General features: G+C 41.4%; 1 protein-coding gene across 1 annotated transcript in view; it reads right to left on the bottom strand.

Moving 5' to 3' along the window:
• The window catches only part of kif5ab (kinesin family member 5A, b), a 73,795-nt gene that overhangs the window by 23,203 nt on the left and 30,815 nt on the right, over positions 1-19,777 (bottom strand). The window contains exons 8-14 of the mRNA XM_019861031.1: positions 19,541-19,599; positions 18,050-18,154; positions 15,480-15,628; positions 13,372-13,520; positions 8,823-8,998; positions 8,257-8,325; positions 5,695-5,901 (exon numbers count right to left, since the gene is read on the bottom strand). Of these exons, the coding sequence (XP_019716590.1) occupies positions 5,695-5,901; positions 8,257-8,325; positions 8,823-8,998; positions 13,372-13,520; positions 15,480-15,628; positions 18,050-18,154; positions 19,541-19,599 (914 nt within the window). The remainder of the gene's footprint in view (positions 1-5,694; positions 5,902-8,256; positions 8,326-8,822; positions 8,999-13,371; positions 13,521-15,479; positions 15,629-18,049; positions 18,155-19,540; positions 19,600-19,777) is intronic.

Below are 19,777 nucleotides of genomic sequence, written 5' to 3'. Positions count from 1 at the left end.
GAGAGAGAGAGAGAGAGAGAGAGAGAGAGATGATGCTGATATAATTATCGATATAATTACCATTACCTCTACTGCTAGTGGTACTGGATTATGGTTTTTCTTGTCATTATTGCTGTTACATTATTATGCGTTCTAATATTAACAGTTGCAGTTGGGAAGTTTTCAGAGCATGTTACATGTGATCAGTTAATCATGTCTTTAGACATGGTAAAGCACAGGTGTCAAACTCAAGGCCTGGGAGCCAGATCCGGCCCGCCACATCATTTTATGTGGCCCGCGGAAGCAAATCATGTGTGTCAACTTTGATGATGCTTGCTAAAAGCTGTCCCAAAATGTCAAATTGTCATGTGTAATAAATAACGTTGAGATTTTGCAATAATTTTGCTGTCCTATTTACACTCACCTGAACAATAATTGAACAAACAACACACAAATAGTTGACTGGTTTAGAAACTAGTAATCCATCAATTTGGTTTGTACAAGTAATAATACGAAGAGATGATTAAACATTTATTCGGTTTCAATGTCGTAACGGCCGTCCGAGGGAAGACATAACTCCAAAGTGGCCCACGACAAAAATGAATTTGACACCCCTGACAGGTAAAGCATCATGTGGCTGACTGCCCAAGATTATTTTCGTGAGCACTGTTCCAAGGAGCTGTGAACAATTGTATGTTTATCATCACAGTCACAGTGTGAGTGCCAACATCTCATCTACGGCATTTCTCTGCATACTCTCTGCACAATTCTCTCCCCTGTCCTTCTTTTCTTCCTGCCTGCTGCGGTGAAACCGGACCAGAAAATGAAAATGAAGAGCGATAACTTCCTAGAAATGCGAACCGCCAAAGTTTATGACCACTTAACAGAAAAATCAAGATTGCAAGCATGCAAGATAGGGAAAGATGTGAAGCGGTTTAGCCAGGATCGACGATGCGCAGAGGTGGGCATACCATTAGGCAAACAGTGGCGGTTGCCTGTGGCCCCTAGATTTCCAGGGGCCCCTACATATCTCATAAACCTCATTACATGGGCGCCTTGACATAGTATGAACACTATACAGTGGCAGTGAAATCAACTCAGCACACTTTTACAACAAACAGCACTTCGGCAATGAGTAAACAAATCTTCCAAAAAGAAGCTTCAAGTTGTTTATTGCCACTTCCAGTTGATGTTTACTGCCAAACCAAACATAAAAGAAAGACAATTACACCTTAGGAATGTAAAACACCACGTAGCTGGCTTAAAGCTAACGCTAATTTACATGTATTTTGCCGGAGCTTTAACCCTGCAACTCACCGAACACAATCAGTGCGGAAACAACATTTAGGCAGACACAATGTAATCTTCATCCTAGAACGCGTAATATGCTGTATTTATGGGATGAGAAAGGAGCTGAGACATCTCAATGAAGCACACATCATTGCAATATGATTGGCTGCTGCTCCAGGCAGCATTCTTATCGCTAATCGCCTTTTCCCATTGAAATGAAAAGAAATGCCAGTAATCTGTTCCAGCTTTCTGAAAAGTGACGACAAAAAGGGTTGTAATGTGTGTTTTAATGAGATGACAGATCACCCCGTAGTATTGTACCTTATAAAAACAATCAGTCATCCATCTATCATCCATCCATGTTCTTTATCCTCACAAGGGTCGCGGGGTGTGCTGGAGCCTATCCGAGCTGTCTTCAAGCAGTAGGCGGAGGGACACCCTGAACCGGTTGCCAATCACGGGGCGCACAGAGACGAACAACCATCCGCGCTCACACTCCCACCTAGGGACAATTTTGAGTGTTCAATCAGCCTGCCATGCATGTTTTGGAATGTGGGAGGAAACCGGAGTACCCAGAGATAACCCACGCAAGCACGGGGAGAACACGTACACTCCACACAGGAAGCCCGGAGCTGGAATCGAACCCGGTACCTCTGCACTGTGAGGTCGACATGGTGACCAGTTGTCCACCGGGCTGCCACATTTAGTCATGACACATCTAAATCGAACCACAAAGAATTAAACAATTTATGTCAATCAATTAAATGCTGCTCCTTCCAAGGTGCTCACCTTGACCATGTAGGGGGAGTATAAGCCAGACATGTGGATATATTGTTCATTGAGGTGTTCTTCTAATTCCTGTGGCCTCTTTGCAGCAGCCAATCATATTGCAGCAGTGGGTGTCCTGTCTAGAGCTGAGATGCATAATAACATCTCAACTCTTCTCTGAGCTCATCAGCACGGCACTTATATTAGTCGTTCTATGCAGAGGAATTGAAAAATATGCAACTGACTCTACAGAACCCAATGGCCTTGCTCTAATTGCATGTACTTGATGGAATATCTAGGCTGCGGCGCCAGGACTCTCGGGACTAAATTACATGGAAATAAACAAATGATTTGACCTAACAAACAACAACACACATGATGAAGAAGCTGGCTGGAAACGGGTGGCTATTGCCTCGCTGTGGCCATTCTACCTCCTTTTATTGATGGCGTGTCATTTAGTCTAGATCTGGGCATCAATTACGGCAGGATTAATGGATTTAAAAGGTTATACTGTCTTTTTTTTCTCCATCCCAAAGCATTATCATCATCCATCTGCAGCAATGTTTAACCAGTTCATCTCCACTGTGGGTCTTTTTACAGGTTGCCCCCCTTTATCATGACACAAAATCAAACTCAGTGGATTGATAATTAACTGAAATTGAGACTACTGGATAACAGAAGAGATTAATGGAAGGTGATGCAAGATTAGGATGATGATGAATAAGGTGCGCCATCGGGCCATCGGTGCGGATTGGAGGCGCACCAAACTGGCAGTGACACTGAGGGATGGCCAGGCCTCCTACACCAGATGACGTCCCGTGAGAACAAGATGGAGTCAGCTGAGGTGAAAGCGATAGGTGGAGATACTGGTGACGAGCACATTAATATTGCATATAATAAAATGTGATTTTAAAAAATATTGCGTGACACGGAGAGAAGCCTGAGTGGGATAATGCAAGGGGGAAAAAGGGACTTAAAAATATATACGTAAATCGTTGGTATTTTCGTCAATGATATTCTTAATATTTATCCACAGTATGCATGTGATACACTTTCTTTACTTACATGAGGTGAAGAGGGGCCTATACAATAAAAAAACGAAATCTTTGAGCTATTTGGAAAAAAGATTCAAACTGTATTTGTTTTCCAATTAATTGTAAGACTTATATATGAACATCGTTTTCTATACAAAAAGTCAAGCTTCTATATATTTTAAGATGACATTTTTCAAAATTTTGTATTTTCACTCAATTGTAAGAATAACATATGAGTGTAATGTAGCCTACTGGACTAAACATTCAAACAATTCTAAATATTTGGTAAAACATTTTGTTTTGATTTGTTTTTTCGATATATTTGCAATATAGGCCTATCCAGTGTATAAGTGCTCTATACTGTACTTATGTATACAGCACTTGTCCTCATTCTGGTCGCCTGTGAACTGAAGCCTATTCCAACTCCCTCTTGGTGAGAGAAGTGCAGTATAGCCAGAACAGATCGCCAGTCAATCACAGTGTTGAGAACCCATCTATCCATTCTCTTGTCCATTACTGCTTATCCTCAATGGAATTGTTGGTAACCGGTGGCCTATCTAAGCTGACTTTTGATAAGGGACGACAATCCCCCCTTGACTTGCCATCAGTCATCAGTCCCGCCGGCCATTTACGTCGATTTCGAGTCAATGAAGCCGCCATGCATGTTGCACGGGGTGAGCATGCAAACCCCACCGAGCAGGGATTTGAACCTTCAACCATTTGACTGAAAGACAGACCGCTAACCACTTGTACATCATGCTGCCCTGAATCTTTAATCACTGGCGAAAATATAATTTGATTGAAGAAACCACTTCTTGTTGTATCAAATATATGTCCTCAATTAAAGTGTGCCTAACTAAGCTTCTAATTAGTGCACTGCCTTTGTTTTAATGGAGTCCCAGCACTCCTTTGCTGAAGGTAAAATATCACACACAGCATTTGGAGAAGACCTGAAGAAAACAACTTATCTGTAAACCCTATTAGGTGAGTAAAATAAGAAAAGGCCGGGAAGATTGAGTCCATTAAGACTGGAGCTGCGTGAATGCTAATCAGTGATGTGTACTGTATGAATGTCACTTTCAATAGGTGGCGATGCCGTGACCGTGTTAGAAAAAGTGATGCGGCTGACTCGTTGTCACCCGATTCTGAAGCGAGGACATCTTTTGCAGAATTTATAAAAGGAGCTCGAAAAGGTATTCAAAGGGTTGCTGTCAATAATAGCCCACGCTCAGTCAGGAATGACCGCCTGTGACTCGTTCCCATCCATCAGAGTCTTCAAAACGCAGCGGTGGCGTTCAAACCGAAACGTCCTGTTGTGAGCTTTTCCCTTTGTCGATGCGTGATTTAAACCGTGATGGGATGAGGGCGACTATCGCTGCTCATTACGTGGAAATAAAGGAAGAAAAGGCTCCTCTCGTGGCAGCTGGATATTGTTCATAATTGCGTTCGGCGGGCTGCGAAGAGATAAGCGGCGGAGAAGTCAAATTAAGAACAGCTCAGGCTGCAAACAAACTTTTCCAACGAGATGAATGAGTTTCAGTGGGAGAACGTTTTCATCTACGCCTCGCTGCACCACAGAATGACAGCCAATTTAAATGTGGACACATTTTTAGGAAGAGCTCTTTGTGTTATATGGTGTTTCTACACCACTGCAAAATACAACCTAAAAAACAAACTGATGCTTTAGGCGTATTCAATCACCTACAATTTCTTGATTAACGATGGAAAAAATTCAATTTAGTCTTTATCTATCAATAGATTCTTGATAACATTAATTAAACGGCCATGTGAGGCACTTGACCCAGATATGAAAATAATGTTTTTAATATTATAAAATAATATGGGCGGCCTGGTGGTCGACTGGTTAGCATGCCGGCCTCACAGTACAGACGTCAAGGTTTCGATTCCGGCTCCGGGCTTCCTGTGTGGAGTTTGCATGTTCTCCCCGTGCCTACGTGGGTTTTCTCCGGGTACTCCGGTTTCCTCCCACATTCCAAAAACATGCCTGGCACGTTAATGGAACACTAAATTGTCCCAAGGTGTGAGTGTGAGTGCGGATGGTTATTGGTCTCTGTGTGCCCTGCGATTGGCTGACAACCAGTCCAGCATGTCCCCCGCCTACTGCCCGAAGACGGCTGGGATAGGCTCCAGCACCCCCCGGGACTCTTGTGATGGATGGATAAAATCATATTTTTAATATATAACATTGGCAAGCCAATATTTTTCTTTTAACTGCAGATGTGTGCTTATCACTGTCAGGCATTTTACCGCAAAACAAAAAAATATGTCAACTGGGTTGTGTCTCTGTGTGTAGGAATGGGGGGGACAATTTTCGCCAACATTCATTATAAAAGTTGAAAATTCCAGTAAATTGTGACCAACACAAGCACTTGCTGCCCAGTGAGATCCTGTACCACCGTCTTTGAGCATGAAGCAACAGTGCCAAGTAGCGTACCTCCGTTTAGTCTCCCCGAAAGACATTATTAGCTCACAATTAATTCCACAAAGTCATTGATCCTCATGCCCAGGCAGCTCTTGCATTGGCTCCCTCAGCTTGAGTAAGTGTAACTTTCAATACATTTCCTCCCACTCATTGTGGGGTGAGTGCAAAGTATCCACCCACCATTTTCTTGGCAAGTTCCTCGGCCAGCAGCTTGTTCTGCACACTCTTCTCTTCCACCTCCAGGCTCTTCTGGTCATAGTTGACCGCCAGCTCTTCCAGGGCGTGTAACACCTCCTTCACTTCTGCCTTGGAACGCTCGTTCTCAGACTGCAAGCGGCCCAGCTCTGACTGCACCTTTTCACCGTCATCCCTGGAGGATGCCAGGAACTGGGCGACACATATACACCGCAGCGAGAAATAAATGAAATGTTTGAAAATACATACATTTTACAAATATTTGAAAGATCTTCCAGTATCAGTTCTACACGTGTGCAAATACGATTCGCTCATTTAGGGCAAGCCGTTTTCTGACTCTTCTTTTTTTACCCTCCTAAAGTGAAAAAAAAAAAAAATTAAAAGTCGTAAAAGTACATAGCTGGATTTGAATGTTTTGGATTCTTACAAGACATAAAAATACGTCCCTGGCAATGAATGACTTTAAGATATGAAGTTGTTCAAAGCTTTTTATTTTGTCATACCCTGTTGCTGTGGCAATGTGCTGTTTGCAAAAAAGTAAAAAAAAAAAAAAAAAAAAGATGCCATTTTTGAGGCTCTGCACCTGGCAGAAAACTCATAGAATTTTGCACATCGATCAAGCTTGACAAAAATACTTATATTTTACAGAGTTATAAGAAAATAGGCTGATATGTGTAACAGCCCAAGATGTACAAACGAGTCATACACTAAACCTGGGGTGCGCAAGTCTAGTCATTGAGAGCCCCTACCCAGCCAATTTTATAGATCTCCCTCCTCCAACACACCTGATTCAAAAGATCAGCTCTTCTGCAAGCTATGCAAGGACTCTGAATACGCGGGTGTATTGCTGACAATAGTTGTATATCACCAAAAAATTATTTTCCCACCAGGCGCTTTCTTAGTCTTGTTTCTGATGTTTTATATTTTCAAGTGTCACAAAAGCAAAAAAATATGAGTGGCAAAGTCACTGTCATGCTCGCTTGTGTTTGTGGTCGCAAAAAAAGCTTGTTTTATGTACTTTTTGGTCCTAAAACGTTTTTTGGGGTGAAACCAACCTATGGTCTCCTGCTAATTTCCAAAGAACTGACAAGATATTAAACAAACTTTTTATCGTGTCGTTTCGATTGTGTAGATTTTTCTAGCATGCTGTCAGACGCTGCTATATTGGAACGCATAGTTAAAGCCCTTAATTATTCACAAGGCATACCTGCTAGCATTAATGATGCGTAATTAGACGGTTTAGCACATGTCTGCGTATGGCGAGCCTTATATGCAAACACTATTGCGCAGCCATTTAACAGTCTGCAAACAGACATATGGTGTTGTTTGCTTGCCGCCCAGCAGAGAGTCCTTTGAATGAATGCATATGGGATGTAATTTACTGCTTGTTTGCATGGCCAAATGGATATAAATTGAAGTTAATTCGGGAGGTTAGTAAGCCCAAGCAGGGTGGAGTTGTGGTTGTGCTTGTCAAAGCTGCAAAAACTGAAGCATTGATATTCTTCGAGACTTTGGACGCCGAGCGCTTGATGTCGGTTTAAACTTTGGTGAAAGGGAGTCGAAAAGTGTCGAGTGTCTCCGATTTGAAAATGTATTCAAAGGTGACATCTATTCACAAAAGTTAGGAATGTTTCAGGTGAAATAGCAGAATGAACTTACTGTTAATTGTATTCTAACCTTTACAGGTGAACTTCATTTCACCCTCTCTAAATTTTTGAATATACATGTCCAACTGTTCAATGTTTCAGGCCCATTTGCGCAACTTGTTATCGAACAAGGAGCTCATAGACCAAAAAACATTTTTGGTCTATGAGCAATAATTTTCCTCGCACTTCCACATCTATGCCTGTCTGTGACTCTTCTGGTCTCTCTCTGTCTCCGTTGTCCTACAGCTCAGGTGCCTTGAATAAAACAGAATGAAAATGAAATATATGTACAGTGGTTGCTGATCGTGTAGTGGTACACTCGTCTATAAGTGCCCTGCGACGAACTGGCGTCCAGTTCAGGGGGTGGTCCGCCTTTCACCCAATGTCACCTGGGATAGGCTCCAGCAACCCCTGCGACCCTCTTCAGGACAAGCGGTGTTGAAAATGGATGGGTGTAGAGTGGACCCCGCTATTCACGGAAAATACAGAGCGGGCTGGCTTGTTAATTAAGAGCAAAAATCTGCATATAATTGACGGCCATTGAGAAAAAAAAAAGTCTTCAAAAAAACATCGGTAAACATTCTGTTAAACTGGTAAACATTTACATAATAATTGCCGGTCCTCAACCAATGACATGATCAGCTAGGGTGGGGGAACATTCAGAGCCACTTTCAAACAACTATATCATCATCATCATCATCATCATCATCATCATCATCAATTGCTACCTCCATGAAATAAAATGTATTTAATTGTCTTTACAGGCGCTCACTTTTTTGGCTGGTTCATTTGACTTTCAAAACGAGCGCTAGTAATTCTTCATCCTTGGGGTATTTTGACAAAGTATGCCACAGACATCTCATTACATCACTTGAAAACTGTGAATTGTTTTTTTCTTTACCTCCTCTTGCTTCAGCATCTCATCCTTCAGTTTCTCCACTATCTGACTTTGGTAGTCAATCTCGGCATCCTTCGGTGAGAAAGACACCGAATGCAGAAATATTATTTGCAATGGCGGAACAGGACCGTTGAAAATAAACACCCATTGAGAAAAACATTCACTGGACACTTTATTAGCTACGTCTTCTCTTTCTATTGAGCTATACAGGTAACTGCAAGATAACAACGGTCAGCTGTTACTGTCTGACAGATTAGCATGAATGTAAGAATAGCTCTATTGCTATGGTTAGAATTTGCAGTGATGTCCTACATAATATTGAGAGCTCCTGCGGCTCTCACTATGACGCACATGTGCTTTTTTTATTTTTAATTTATGTCGAATAAAGTTTTTTTTTCACTTTTTCTTCTTCTTTCGTCACTGATGGAAATGATGTGGAATTTTTAACAGAATGTAATATGGCTGGATACACTGTATATGCTATCCTATTTACACTTATATAGGATTATGTGAGAGTCATAACTGCAGTTGACGGTGCATAATTGTAGCCCCTGCAATAAATTTGTCACCTTGTCATCCAGCTGCTTGTAGAGCTTCCGGATCTCCTCCTCGTACTTGTGACGCTCCTCCTCAGAGATGTGCACCACGATGGAGGAGGTCAGGGAGCACGGGCTGCATATGTCCAGTGCCGGCTCCTCGGAGTTGGGTGGCTCGTCCTCGTCCTCTGAGCCTCCTCCAACCTCACCTGAAGGGATCATAGAAGAAATGTTTATTAGCCTGTGGGGAATTTCTGGTTTTACAACAGCTAAGTGGCAGCTCACAACAGTAATTATATACCTCAAATAATAATAATTACCGGGGAAAAAAAAAGCTCTGGCCTTCCTGTGTGGAGTTTGCATGTTTTCCCTGTGCCTGGGTGGGTACTCGGGTTTCCTCCCACATTCCAAAAACATACATGGCAGGCTGATTGAACACTCTAAATTTTCCCTAGGTGTGAGTGTGAGCGTGGATGGTTGTTCATCTCCGTGTGCCCTGCGATTGGCTGGCAACTAGTTCCGTGTGTCCCCCGCCTACTGCCCGAAGACAGCTGGGATAGGCTCCAACACCCCCCACGACCCTTATGAGGATAAAGCGGATTGGAAAATGGATGGATGTGAGTTGTACACTTTTGGCGTGGCATCTTCGTAAAATAAGCTGCTCAGGTTACTTCCACGGGGCCTCGCAAATCAATGCTGCTTTGACTTGACTTTGATGCTTTCGCTTCACATTTAACTGCTCGGCATTCACACAATAACCCTTCATGACACATTGGTGTTGTCTTCCTGAGAAACGGCCGGTCGCAGTCTCCATTGCCATTAAGAGGCTTTCATGGCTTGCTTTTGTACACTTCATGATTGTGTAGCTTTCCCTTTTCGCAATGTTGTAACTGGGGCCACCTTTTCAGCAGCGCTTTGCTGTGGCCTACTTCTTTCGAGGCACACGTGTTGACAGATCTCCGTCTGGACGATCGATGCGATAGTCGTCGTGTGAGATGCGCTCAAAGCGATCAATAGCAATGACAATGCACCTCGGGTGGAAGGAGGGAACATCCAATAAGAGGCAACAGGTCAACGGATGACTTTAAGCAACACGCTTGACGATGGAGGTCAAAAGTAGACACGGATGATGTTTATTTGGGGAGGAGCCTCACACGCTGTCAAAATGATCCATTATGGAAATTAAAAGTGCTCCTCTTCTGGAAGGGACATGGAGAAATAAGATATGCAGAAAAATGCTGTCGGTTGTGTGATTTATTACCGCTGCCATGAAAAGGTGGCGTTCTCTGCGACATATTTTTTTCGTTCCTAGACAATATAACACTGAGGGTATGCTCATAAAAAATCTGAATTGTTTGTGATAAAGGCCACATAAAAAAAAATAATAAAAAAAAAACAACACCATATCCTTAATTGGCAATCAGACCAGTGTGGACCCTGCTTCTCTCACCAAAAGTCAGCTGGGAGAGACTCCAGCTCAACTCAAATGCGGACAAGCGCGAAAGGTGGGTAGTTACGAGCCACATTTACTCTCTTACATTTACATAAGTAACACAATGAAAAAGCACATCGTGAAATGTATGCATAGCACTGAGGATAAAGATGTCAATTAGCAGATCTCAGTGTTTCCAAATAACAATCCACCTGTTGAAATCCAATATAATACAATTTTATAAGATTATCAATCCATCCATCCATTTTCCGATCCGCTTTATCCTCACAAGGGTCGCAGGGGGTGCTGCAGCCTATCCCAGCTGTCCTCGGGTGGTAGGCGGGGGACACCCTGAACCGGTTGCCAGCCAATCGCAGGGCACACAGAGACAAACAACCATCCTCGCTCAGACTCACACCTCGGGACAATTTAGAGTGTTCAATCAGCCTGCCATGTATGTTTTTGGAATGTGGGAGGACGGAGTACCCGGAGAAAACCCACGCAGGCACGGGGAGACCATGCAAACTCCACACAGGAAGGCCGGAGCCGGGATCGAACCCATAACCTCTGCATTGTGAGGTCGACGCGCCAACCACTAGATCACCGGGCCTCCCTTTGTAAGATTATATAAATCATTATCTCTGCCTGGTGAGCTTGTTGTGAGAATTAAAGTATGAATTAATTTGCCTTATTCAATCCTATTTAAAAACATTTTGTCATAAAATGATATAGACAGACAATATTTTCATTTACTTATTCCTATTTTACATATTTGTCTATTTGGTGATTGGCTGGCAACCAGTTCAGGGTGTCCCTACTGCCCGAAGACAACTGGGATAGGCTCCAGCACCCCCCGTGACCCTTGTGAGGTTAAAGCGGATCGGAAAATGGATGGATGGATGGATGGATGTCTATTTTGGTATTTAAGTGTTGAATAAATAAGATAAACAAATCAAGAGTCACTCATCAGTTACTACTATCTTACTCTTACTACAAAGTAATTATTTGGAGAACTCTTTTTTTTTTTTTTTTTTTTTTTTTTACTTTTACTTGAGTAATATTCTAAGGTAGCAGCACTCTTACTTCAGTACAAGTTTTGGCTACTCTTTCCATGACTGACATGGACTATCGAAAATGAACGGATGGATATGCCACTTGACTGGCAATGGTGATTTTTCTCAGCCAAAGTCACTTGGGACAGACTATAGACAAGCACTAGAGAAAATTGAATTTGGCTCGTCCTTGCCACTTTCTAAAAACGTACACGAATAATGTACAACTACTCAGGACATTGACACACACGCCAGTGGGGAATATCGATGACTGTATACAATTAATTTGCCGCTGATTATCTTTCAGTAACGGTGATTAAATCTTCCCACGCTTAAAGATGAAACGTGTACAACAGCTCAAGCGTAGAAAGAAAGCAAAGCATTGCTTGAACAACCTAGATGTCGAGCCAGGCTAACTACCACTGAAGACTTCCACACTGCCATTGATTTTAAGTCAAAGGTGTTCACGCGAGAGTGGAAATAAATGAAAGTGCAGACTGAGTTTGACTGTTTGTGTGCATGTGGTGTGTGCGTATGGGGGAGGGGGGGGATATGCCGTGGGGGCAATGTAGTGATTAACCTGTACAGCTCTATGAAGCTTAAACATATATCATAAAGTCACAGTAAGAAGGCAACATTTCAAGCAGGCCAGAGTTCACGCCTGTTGAAGGTGGTAAAACATAGCGAGCTCACTATAATTGAAGAGTCCGCAGGAAAGCACTTGTTGGTGGTGCTCGATGGAAGGTGCTCTCTTGTTTTTTTATGACAGGCACTCCAATAAATTTTCTTTAGCACAGTCTTTATATGCAGTGCGGATCAAATTTACTAGACCGCCTGTCGTAAAAGAAAGCATTCAGATTCATGGAGTGCTTTAATGGGTAGAATTTCAGTTTCATGAATTAAAGCGGTGCTTTGAGATACAAAACATTTCATTTCACATGTCAAATCATCTTTGCTCATTGAATTGAAAGGAAACGTCATTAATCTGTTCCAGTCTCCCCAAAAAAACCAACACACATTTTTTTAAAGATGTTTTTTGAAGAAAAATGGCAATCTATAATCCTCTACTTCATAAAAACAAATGGTAATCACAAAATGAAATAGAATTAAAAAGAAACGGTTGTTGTCAGACCTTCTACTTCAACACAAATTGTGCTCCTCATTCTGGTGTGGGCGACTTGACTTAGCTCTTCTATTGGCTTCTGGGCGCTGCTAATTTTAATTTTTATTTTTTGCATTTGTGATGTAATGTGTGCAGAGTTTGACATTAAATTTGGATTAAAAAACAGAATAACTAGCAGCAGAGTAGGTATTACAAGCGATAGCTTTGGATCACTTGAAAGTTCAGTTGAGTTAATGTTCCGAAATTTTGTAGGTCCCTCAGAGAAAACAGCTAGTGATTAGTGGAGAACCAGGAAGTGAGGCTGACAATGGCATCTTTTCTTCCATTATTACAACATAATATTACCGGTACACACAAAAAAATGCTGAATTCTTTTCCTAACTCGCTAGCTTGATAGCTGTGGTTTTTGAGCCTATTGGGTTAGTTTTACTAAAAGTGGGGGCATTTGTTTTGCCACGGCAGATTGGGTTGAAGATTGGATTGAAGTTTGGGCAGTCTGAAGAGCCAAACAAATCATGCGAGGGATTTACTGTGCCAAGTTGGTTCTTCTTAGAAAATCTTGGTAGCAAAATGCGTTTTTTTTTTTTTTTTTACCACAGTGACTCCGTAAACCATTTCTCACAATGCTGAACTCATCAATATGGGTAGTTTTGCCCCGTTCTTGGATCAAAATCTTGTCTGATGTGTTGAGTCAAATCCTCAACCCAATGCACTATAAATAACCCAACAGTGGCTCAATCTCTCTCGGACCCAGCCCTGGCTTAGCTATTTCATCCAATTTGGTTTACACAGCAGTTTTAACAGTGCAGTATGTTTTTCCATATATAAACCAGTGTCATGGCCAAGATGATCCCTAAGGAATATGATGTGAAAAGAACTATTTCATTGTACATTATCAAATGGGCACACATTTCCCATTCCTTAACATTACAGGAGAAATGTGATGCTTTTTATGTTAAATGAGTCTAGTATTACCATTCCTCCAGCAGCTCAACTCAGCCTCGAGTCTGTGCACGGTCTCTTTCAGTGACCTGTTCTTCTCCTTCTCCTTCTCGTACTTCCTCTTCCACTGCTCGGCTGTGAGCTCAAGGTTCACTGTCACAGTGTTTCGGATGGTTTTTGCCCTAATTGGATGGATAGATGGTGTAAAAAAAAAAAAAAAAAAATCAGGGGGGAAAGGGGATGGAGTGGGGCGAGAATAGAAGATCAGAGGAGAACAGAAGAGAAAAGCTATTCCAGCTTGAGCTGTTCAATTAAAATTAGCTAGCTTGGCATTAATTAGCATGCAAATTGGCTTTCTGCCCGCCGTGTTTGACGGTGCATGCCGAGAAGAGAACAAAAAAAAAAGTTGGCTGTGAGAATGTTTAACACAGCCGGTTCAAGATTCATAAACAACTACCAGTACTTAATAGGGGCGAGAATAGGAGACACTTGCAGATAAAGCCGAATTATTATGGAATATTGACTTTTTAATGTTTGTATACAAATAGTTGGGTCTCTGGAGTTCCTGGCCATCCTTAAATTGTGACAAATTGATTATACAAGAAACCACTGCGCCTGAAGAAAACAACCAATTTGAGACAGAAGGCTTTACTTGTGAGTCGTTTGTTTCATTTGTCACACATTCACAGGCTGACTTGGCTTATCACAGACAAACAAAAAAATGTCTAACCAATAACATTGAGCGTTATATGTTTGTGCCTCGTGCAACTCTAGCACAAAGCGCAGTTTAATTGAGCATGGGTGAAGTTTTCTTTCTTTTGGTGTTTTTGTAGATGCCCGCAGATAAAAACGGGCATTTGTGCCATTGTGGGAGTGAACACAGCCACCTTGCCTGTCAGCCAAAGGAAGTGGCTACTCTCCTTCCATTTAAACTCAGCGCAGGAGAGGCACATGATCTGCATGGCGGAAGCAGAAACGGACTCGCTGGAGTCCATGCAGGAGATAGACATGCCCAAAGTACATTTATAAGGAACTTCAAGGTCTCCATTTGTGTATGATGTAAAGTTGGCTGCTGCCAAGTATCAACTAGGAGACCGCCTAGACAGTTTGTCCATGAATGAAATGAATGAAATACAATGACAAAGACCACACAGAATCTCTCTCCCTGCTCCTCGATCAAATCCGTCAAAATCACATTACACAACCTGCGCCACAACTTAGACCTGCTTATAGCAGGTCGAAAGTTTACTCTACTTTCAGCCACCAAATTGCTCAGATGCGACTATGGCGTGGCAAAAAAAACACCCTCGGTCCACCGGAATGCCCAGCATGGTGCAGCAGTCTGCCAAATTTCCTAAAATGCTAAACTAATCTTACAGCATGAAAATCAAGATGCGACAGTTTTTATGCCCAAGCACATGTGCGCTGTCTATCAAAATACAGCTCTTAGTGTTAACACTATTACGGACAAGGTGCTTTTCTGAGGTAAAAAGGTAACGGGTAGGCACTAGGCCGCAGGAGTGTCCCTGCGATGAGTAAGCCTGCAAGTGTGTGACAAATAATTGATACCTCAAGTCTCGCCTTCAATCTCTGAGTTGTTATTTCTCATTGGGTGTGATGAGCTTTTGTATATCAAATTAGGAAAACAAAATGCGTCCAGAGATTAGTGTGAGTTTTTTTTCCATGGTTTATATTTTTCAATGAATGAAATATGACAAAGGGATTTCTTTTTATGACAATCTCCCCTTTTTTTACTTGAGACTAACTAATGACTTGCACATTGTTACTTACTCTCATCTCATGTGAATTTAACTTGGCAACTACAGTCGATATTCCTTCACACACCCGCGGGGTAAGCTAAACAGTTGTCATCGTAACTTATTGCTGCTTTACGTATTGTATAAAGCTAGCACAAACACATTTAGAACTTTTCAGAGCATGAAAGGTGCACAATTTCCTCAATGTCACAGGCAGAGTACTCTTACAACAGGCAGGATAAAGAGCGAGATGCTCTCCTAACAACCTGAGCCACGTTCCGATGATCAGCTATTCCAAAAGCTTTGGAGGCAATCGCATGCGAGCAGCATGTCAAATGGGCGGCCAAGCGAGAAGCGGCAGGCCTGCTGGTTGTTGTTTGTTACCTTTGGCCAAACATGAGCGTGGACCTGGTCTCGACATCGTTGTAGCTGGAGGGCGAGCAGCAGATGAACATGGTGGTGCGACAGTTGCCCCCCAGTGAATCCTGTAAAATGCGTGTCATTTTGCTGTCGCGGTACGGCACGTGGGACTTCTGCAAAGATGGGAGGGAATGAATAGAGAGGATTCCGTCTAAGAGTGCCAAAGACACATTTTGTGCCAACCATCCATTCAGTTTTTTTACATTGCATTTTATTTCTTTTCAAAAAATGGTATGGATTTTCTTTTAATTAGAATTGTTACCTATGTTTGTGAAATTTGCCTGAAATGCCAAAGCTACAAAAATGACACATTTTGAGCATCCCCCCCCCATTGAAAACCAACAAAAATGCCCTAAACTAACGCAGTCGTTGAGGTCAATAATTCCCAACCACTGTGCTGTGAGACATCATTCGGTGTGCTGTGGTAAATCATACAATTTCACTCTTCATCATCTATTATTTATTTACGAAAAATGCTGAGTCTTGGTTTATTTATCGATGCCAGCAACATACGTAGTGAGAGTCAGAACAATTAAAGACAAGCAGTTATGGGGGCCTCGAGTCATATGACTTGGACTCGAACTGACGAAAGACACATTTTTTGACATGCTGGGCGACAACTAATGAAAGATTCAACTTGAATTTGACTTGAACTCAAGACTTAGCATGTCATTCTGTTTACATTTAAAATATATTTTTTAAATCCAATGTGCCTTTTGTTTTGAAAAAAAACTGTTTTTTTTCTTTGTTTGTTTTTTTGTGTCATGTCAGCATTGAGCGCCATCACTAGGCTGACTAATTGAGCAAGTGCATTCAAGGATTAACGTTTTAATGAAACCAGGAAAAAGACAAGAGCAACACGCAAGGTTTGAAACTGGGAGATAAGAGTCACAACATATACGATGCAGGTAAGCCAGCTGCGTGAAGCTTTGCAAGCTAAGTTTGCTCAACAGTTTAGCTCACCAATAGCGGCACAAATAGTAATTAAACGCGATGTCGGTTATGCGTTTAAATGAGAAGACAATAAAGCGACAGATAAGTAGATGGAGAGTGTAATCTTGAATAGTTGAGAATACTACTTAGGAAAAATGATTGCTACTTAAGAATAGACAGCTGTCGATAGACTGCACTTTTGCCATGCTGGTTTTTGGAATGTGGCAGGAAACCAGAGAAACCCCATGCAAAACATGTCAAACAAAGCAAGGCTGGAGCCGGAATTGAAACCTGCACCTCTGTCCTGTGAGGCGGACGTGCTAACCAGTCGACCATCATGCCGCTCTCGCTTAAGTATTGTAAAATGAAAATAAAAAAACTTGAGCAATGATTAAATTGTATTGCACATAAAAGGTAACACAAAATTGTACCTACAGTGCCCCGCCTATTGGCATCCCTGGTTAAGATTTGTTAAAATCCTTCATATGAATTCATTTTTATTGCCGAAACACACTCTCATATGGAAAATTGTAGAAATGGTCCAGCAGTCACAGAATTAAGCTCCTTCCATGGCCGTCTCAGTCCTCACACCTCAACCCCACTGAAAACTTGTGGAGTGAGCTTAAGAGGAGAGTGCAGAGGAGAGGACCAAGGTCGCTGAATGATTTAGAGAGATTGTGCAAAGAGGAATGGTGGAAGATCCCTTTTTCTATATTTTCCCATCATGTGAAACATTCTTGGCGAAGATTAGATGCTGTTTTGCTGACAAAAGGGGGTTGCGCGTACAAAGTATTAACATCAGGCCTGCTAATAATTGTGGCACAAATGCACTAATATAAAACAATTATTTCTGAATGTATTTTTTTCCCCGCTTAGTAAATGCACTTGAATTAATTACATTGGATGTATTGGATTTTCCTTTTTTTTTTAAATTTTTTAACTAAAATAACACATCTTCATCAAAGTTTCCAATAATTATGGAGGGCCATGTAAATAAATGTTTAAAAAAAGTCTAAATGACTTGATGCAAATGTGTTGTTTTTAAAACTTAAATACAACTGAACTGTCGCAAACATACACGGAACTTAAAAAAAAATAACATTTGAAGCCGCTGTAAAATTTCGCATCGCTTGAACATTTCATTCAGTGAAATATTATGTACTTATTTAGTACCATATAGTGGCCCTTGTGCTACAATTTGAGAATCACGGGTTTATTTTTCGTATTTTGTTTTATGGCGATTTTTTTTTTGTCATTGTTTTGATTTGGCTGCTTACTGCTTTGAATATGAGTGCGGTTACTTGACAACTATCAGCGGAGCAGAAAACTTCAAAGAAAAGCAAAATGTGTAATTATTACCATATACATGTACGGTACAGGCCTATAATGCATCTCTATGATATGGAAACTGTTTTCAGGTAAGTAGGCAAGTACCATATTTGAGTAACTTCAACTTGAGTCAAAATGGATGCCCTGCATGGCCATCATTGTAAGGGTGTTGAACCATGTGGGGGGAAAAAAAAACATTATTCTAAGAATTCAAACAAGAAGTAGCCCCTTTTATATATTTTTAATGTGAAAGAAGAGTTCTCCAGCCGTACCGTTCCGTCAGCCAAAGCCGAGATAACGTTGCCGAGGGCCGACAAAGACTTGTTGATGTTCTTGGCCTCATCCAGTACGGCTCCCTCGGCACCCGTCTTGCTGACCTGACACAAATAGCGATATTTGACGTCAAATATAAACGCATATAGACATAAAATCTGTATTCATAAGAAGTAGGGAAGTTTGGTTTTCTCTGTATAATTTTGAATTTCATGGGTTGCATAGTTTCATATCTATTTCAGACAAAAAGTAATTGTAAGGTCTTTGCTCATTTTCCGGTAATAACTAAGGAATCTGGTGCTACAACAAAACAGTTAATTGTCCACCAAACATTTCAGCACCAAAATAACAAGCGGCTTTTAAGTGTTTCTGCAAGACATTTTCTTTTTCTTTATCTTTAATTGAGAATGAAACGTCTCATTATGCCACATAGTACACACATTAATGAGAGCCTTTTTTTTTTTTTGCCAGAAAAGGGGGTAGATCAGCAGAGCTTCCTGTAAATGCAGTCCAATTAATTAATATTTACATTTGATGAAAAGAGCTACTTGCTCATTCATTCCCAGAGGCAAGCTAAAGGTGCAGCATCAGCGCCTATTTCTTACAGTATATATATGGGGGCTTATTTAGCATTCTTCTTATGACTACTTTCTGAACAGAAAGGAGCATTTTTTTAGCGCTTGTGAAAAAAAAATCAAATTCCCCTCCAAAAAGGAATCTCTTTGTCTCCAACAGAGAAACCGATTGGATTGCTAAAAGACTGAACATGACATTGCATCACAGGGAGGCATTAGCAGCCGCACCCCCCACCCCCTCCTGCCCATTCAGTGCGGGTGTATATGTGTGGGTAAAGAAGAAATGTCGCTCGTAATCCTTTTGACAGCGCCGCTGCAAAGTGTTGGCTTTTTGGAGGTTGAAGTTCAGAAATGTTGTTTATCTGCGTATTGATGCCAGAGCAGGCAAAGTGACCTCGATTGCTACCGAGGCAACATCTTGCAAAGGATTTTCATTGTGAATGTGAAAACATATTTCCTCATTTGCACTTATATAGAAAATACAGCAAATAATAGGCCAGCGAGTCATTTCAAATATCAAGCGATTTACAATGAGGAATTATTCATTGACCCCTGCTGAATTTGCTAGTCTGCTCACTTATTAATTCTGATGACTGTTTATTGATTATGGTAAAAGACATGCGGTGTGAATGTCATAAAATGGGGTGCATTTTAGTGAGTTGCTCCCTTACAACTAAACCAAAATTGCGGGTCCCACAGATTAGTTTGTGTCCTTGACTGGTCATGTATAGAAAGCACATGTGTTTGAGGAACCCATTTTTTTGGTATTCCAATCTCTATTCCGCCACGGGCAAGATTAAAAGATGTCAAAAGATGCCAGGGACATGCACAAAGTTGCAATGACTTACAAAATATCAACAAAAGACTGAAAGGTGCAAAATTATGAACGCCATTCTTCTCAAGAGGAAAGCACACAAAAAGCATCAGCTGCCCTTTTGTCTGAAACTTTGTGCAAGATCGTCCAGCCTTGTAGACTGAGGGTGATCATGAGAAAGCCTCAAAGTACACAGCAAGACTTGAATTTGAAGGCAATTTTGATTTCATCTGCTAACATAGAAGGCACATGTACAGTACAGGCCTGTCTTTAAATTTGCCAGATTGTGCTGTGGTCAGATGAAACCAAAATTGAACTTTCTCGCATCAACTCGAGCC

This window comes from Hippocampus comes, unplaced genomic scaffold (genome assembly GCF_001891065.2).
Source record: "Hippocampus comes isolate QL1 unplaced genomic scaffold, H_comes_QL1_v1.1 scaffold40, whole genome shotgun sequence".
Taxonomy (NCBI): Eukaryota; Metazoa; Chordata; class Actinopteri; order Syngnathiformes; family Syngnathidae; genus Hippocampus; species Hippocampus comes.
This window is presented reverse-complemented; position numbering and strand designations above follow the sequence as displayed.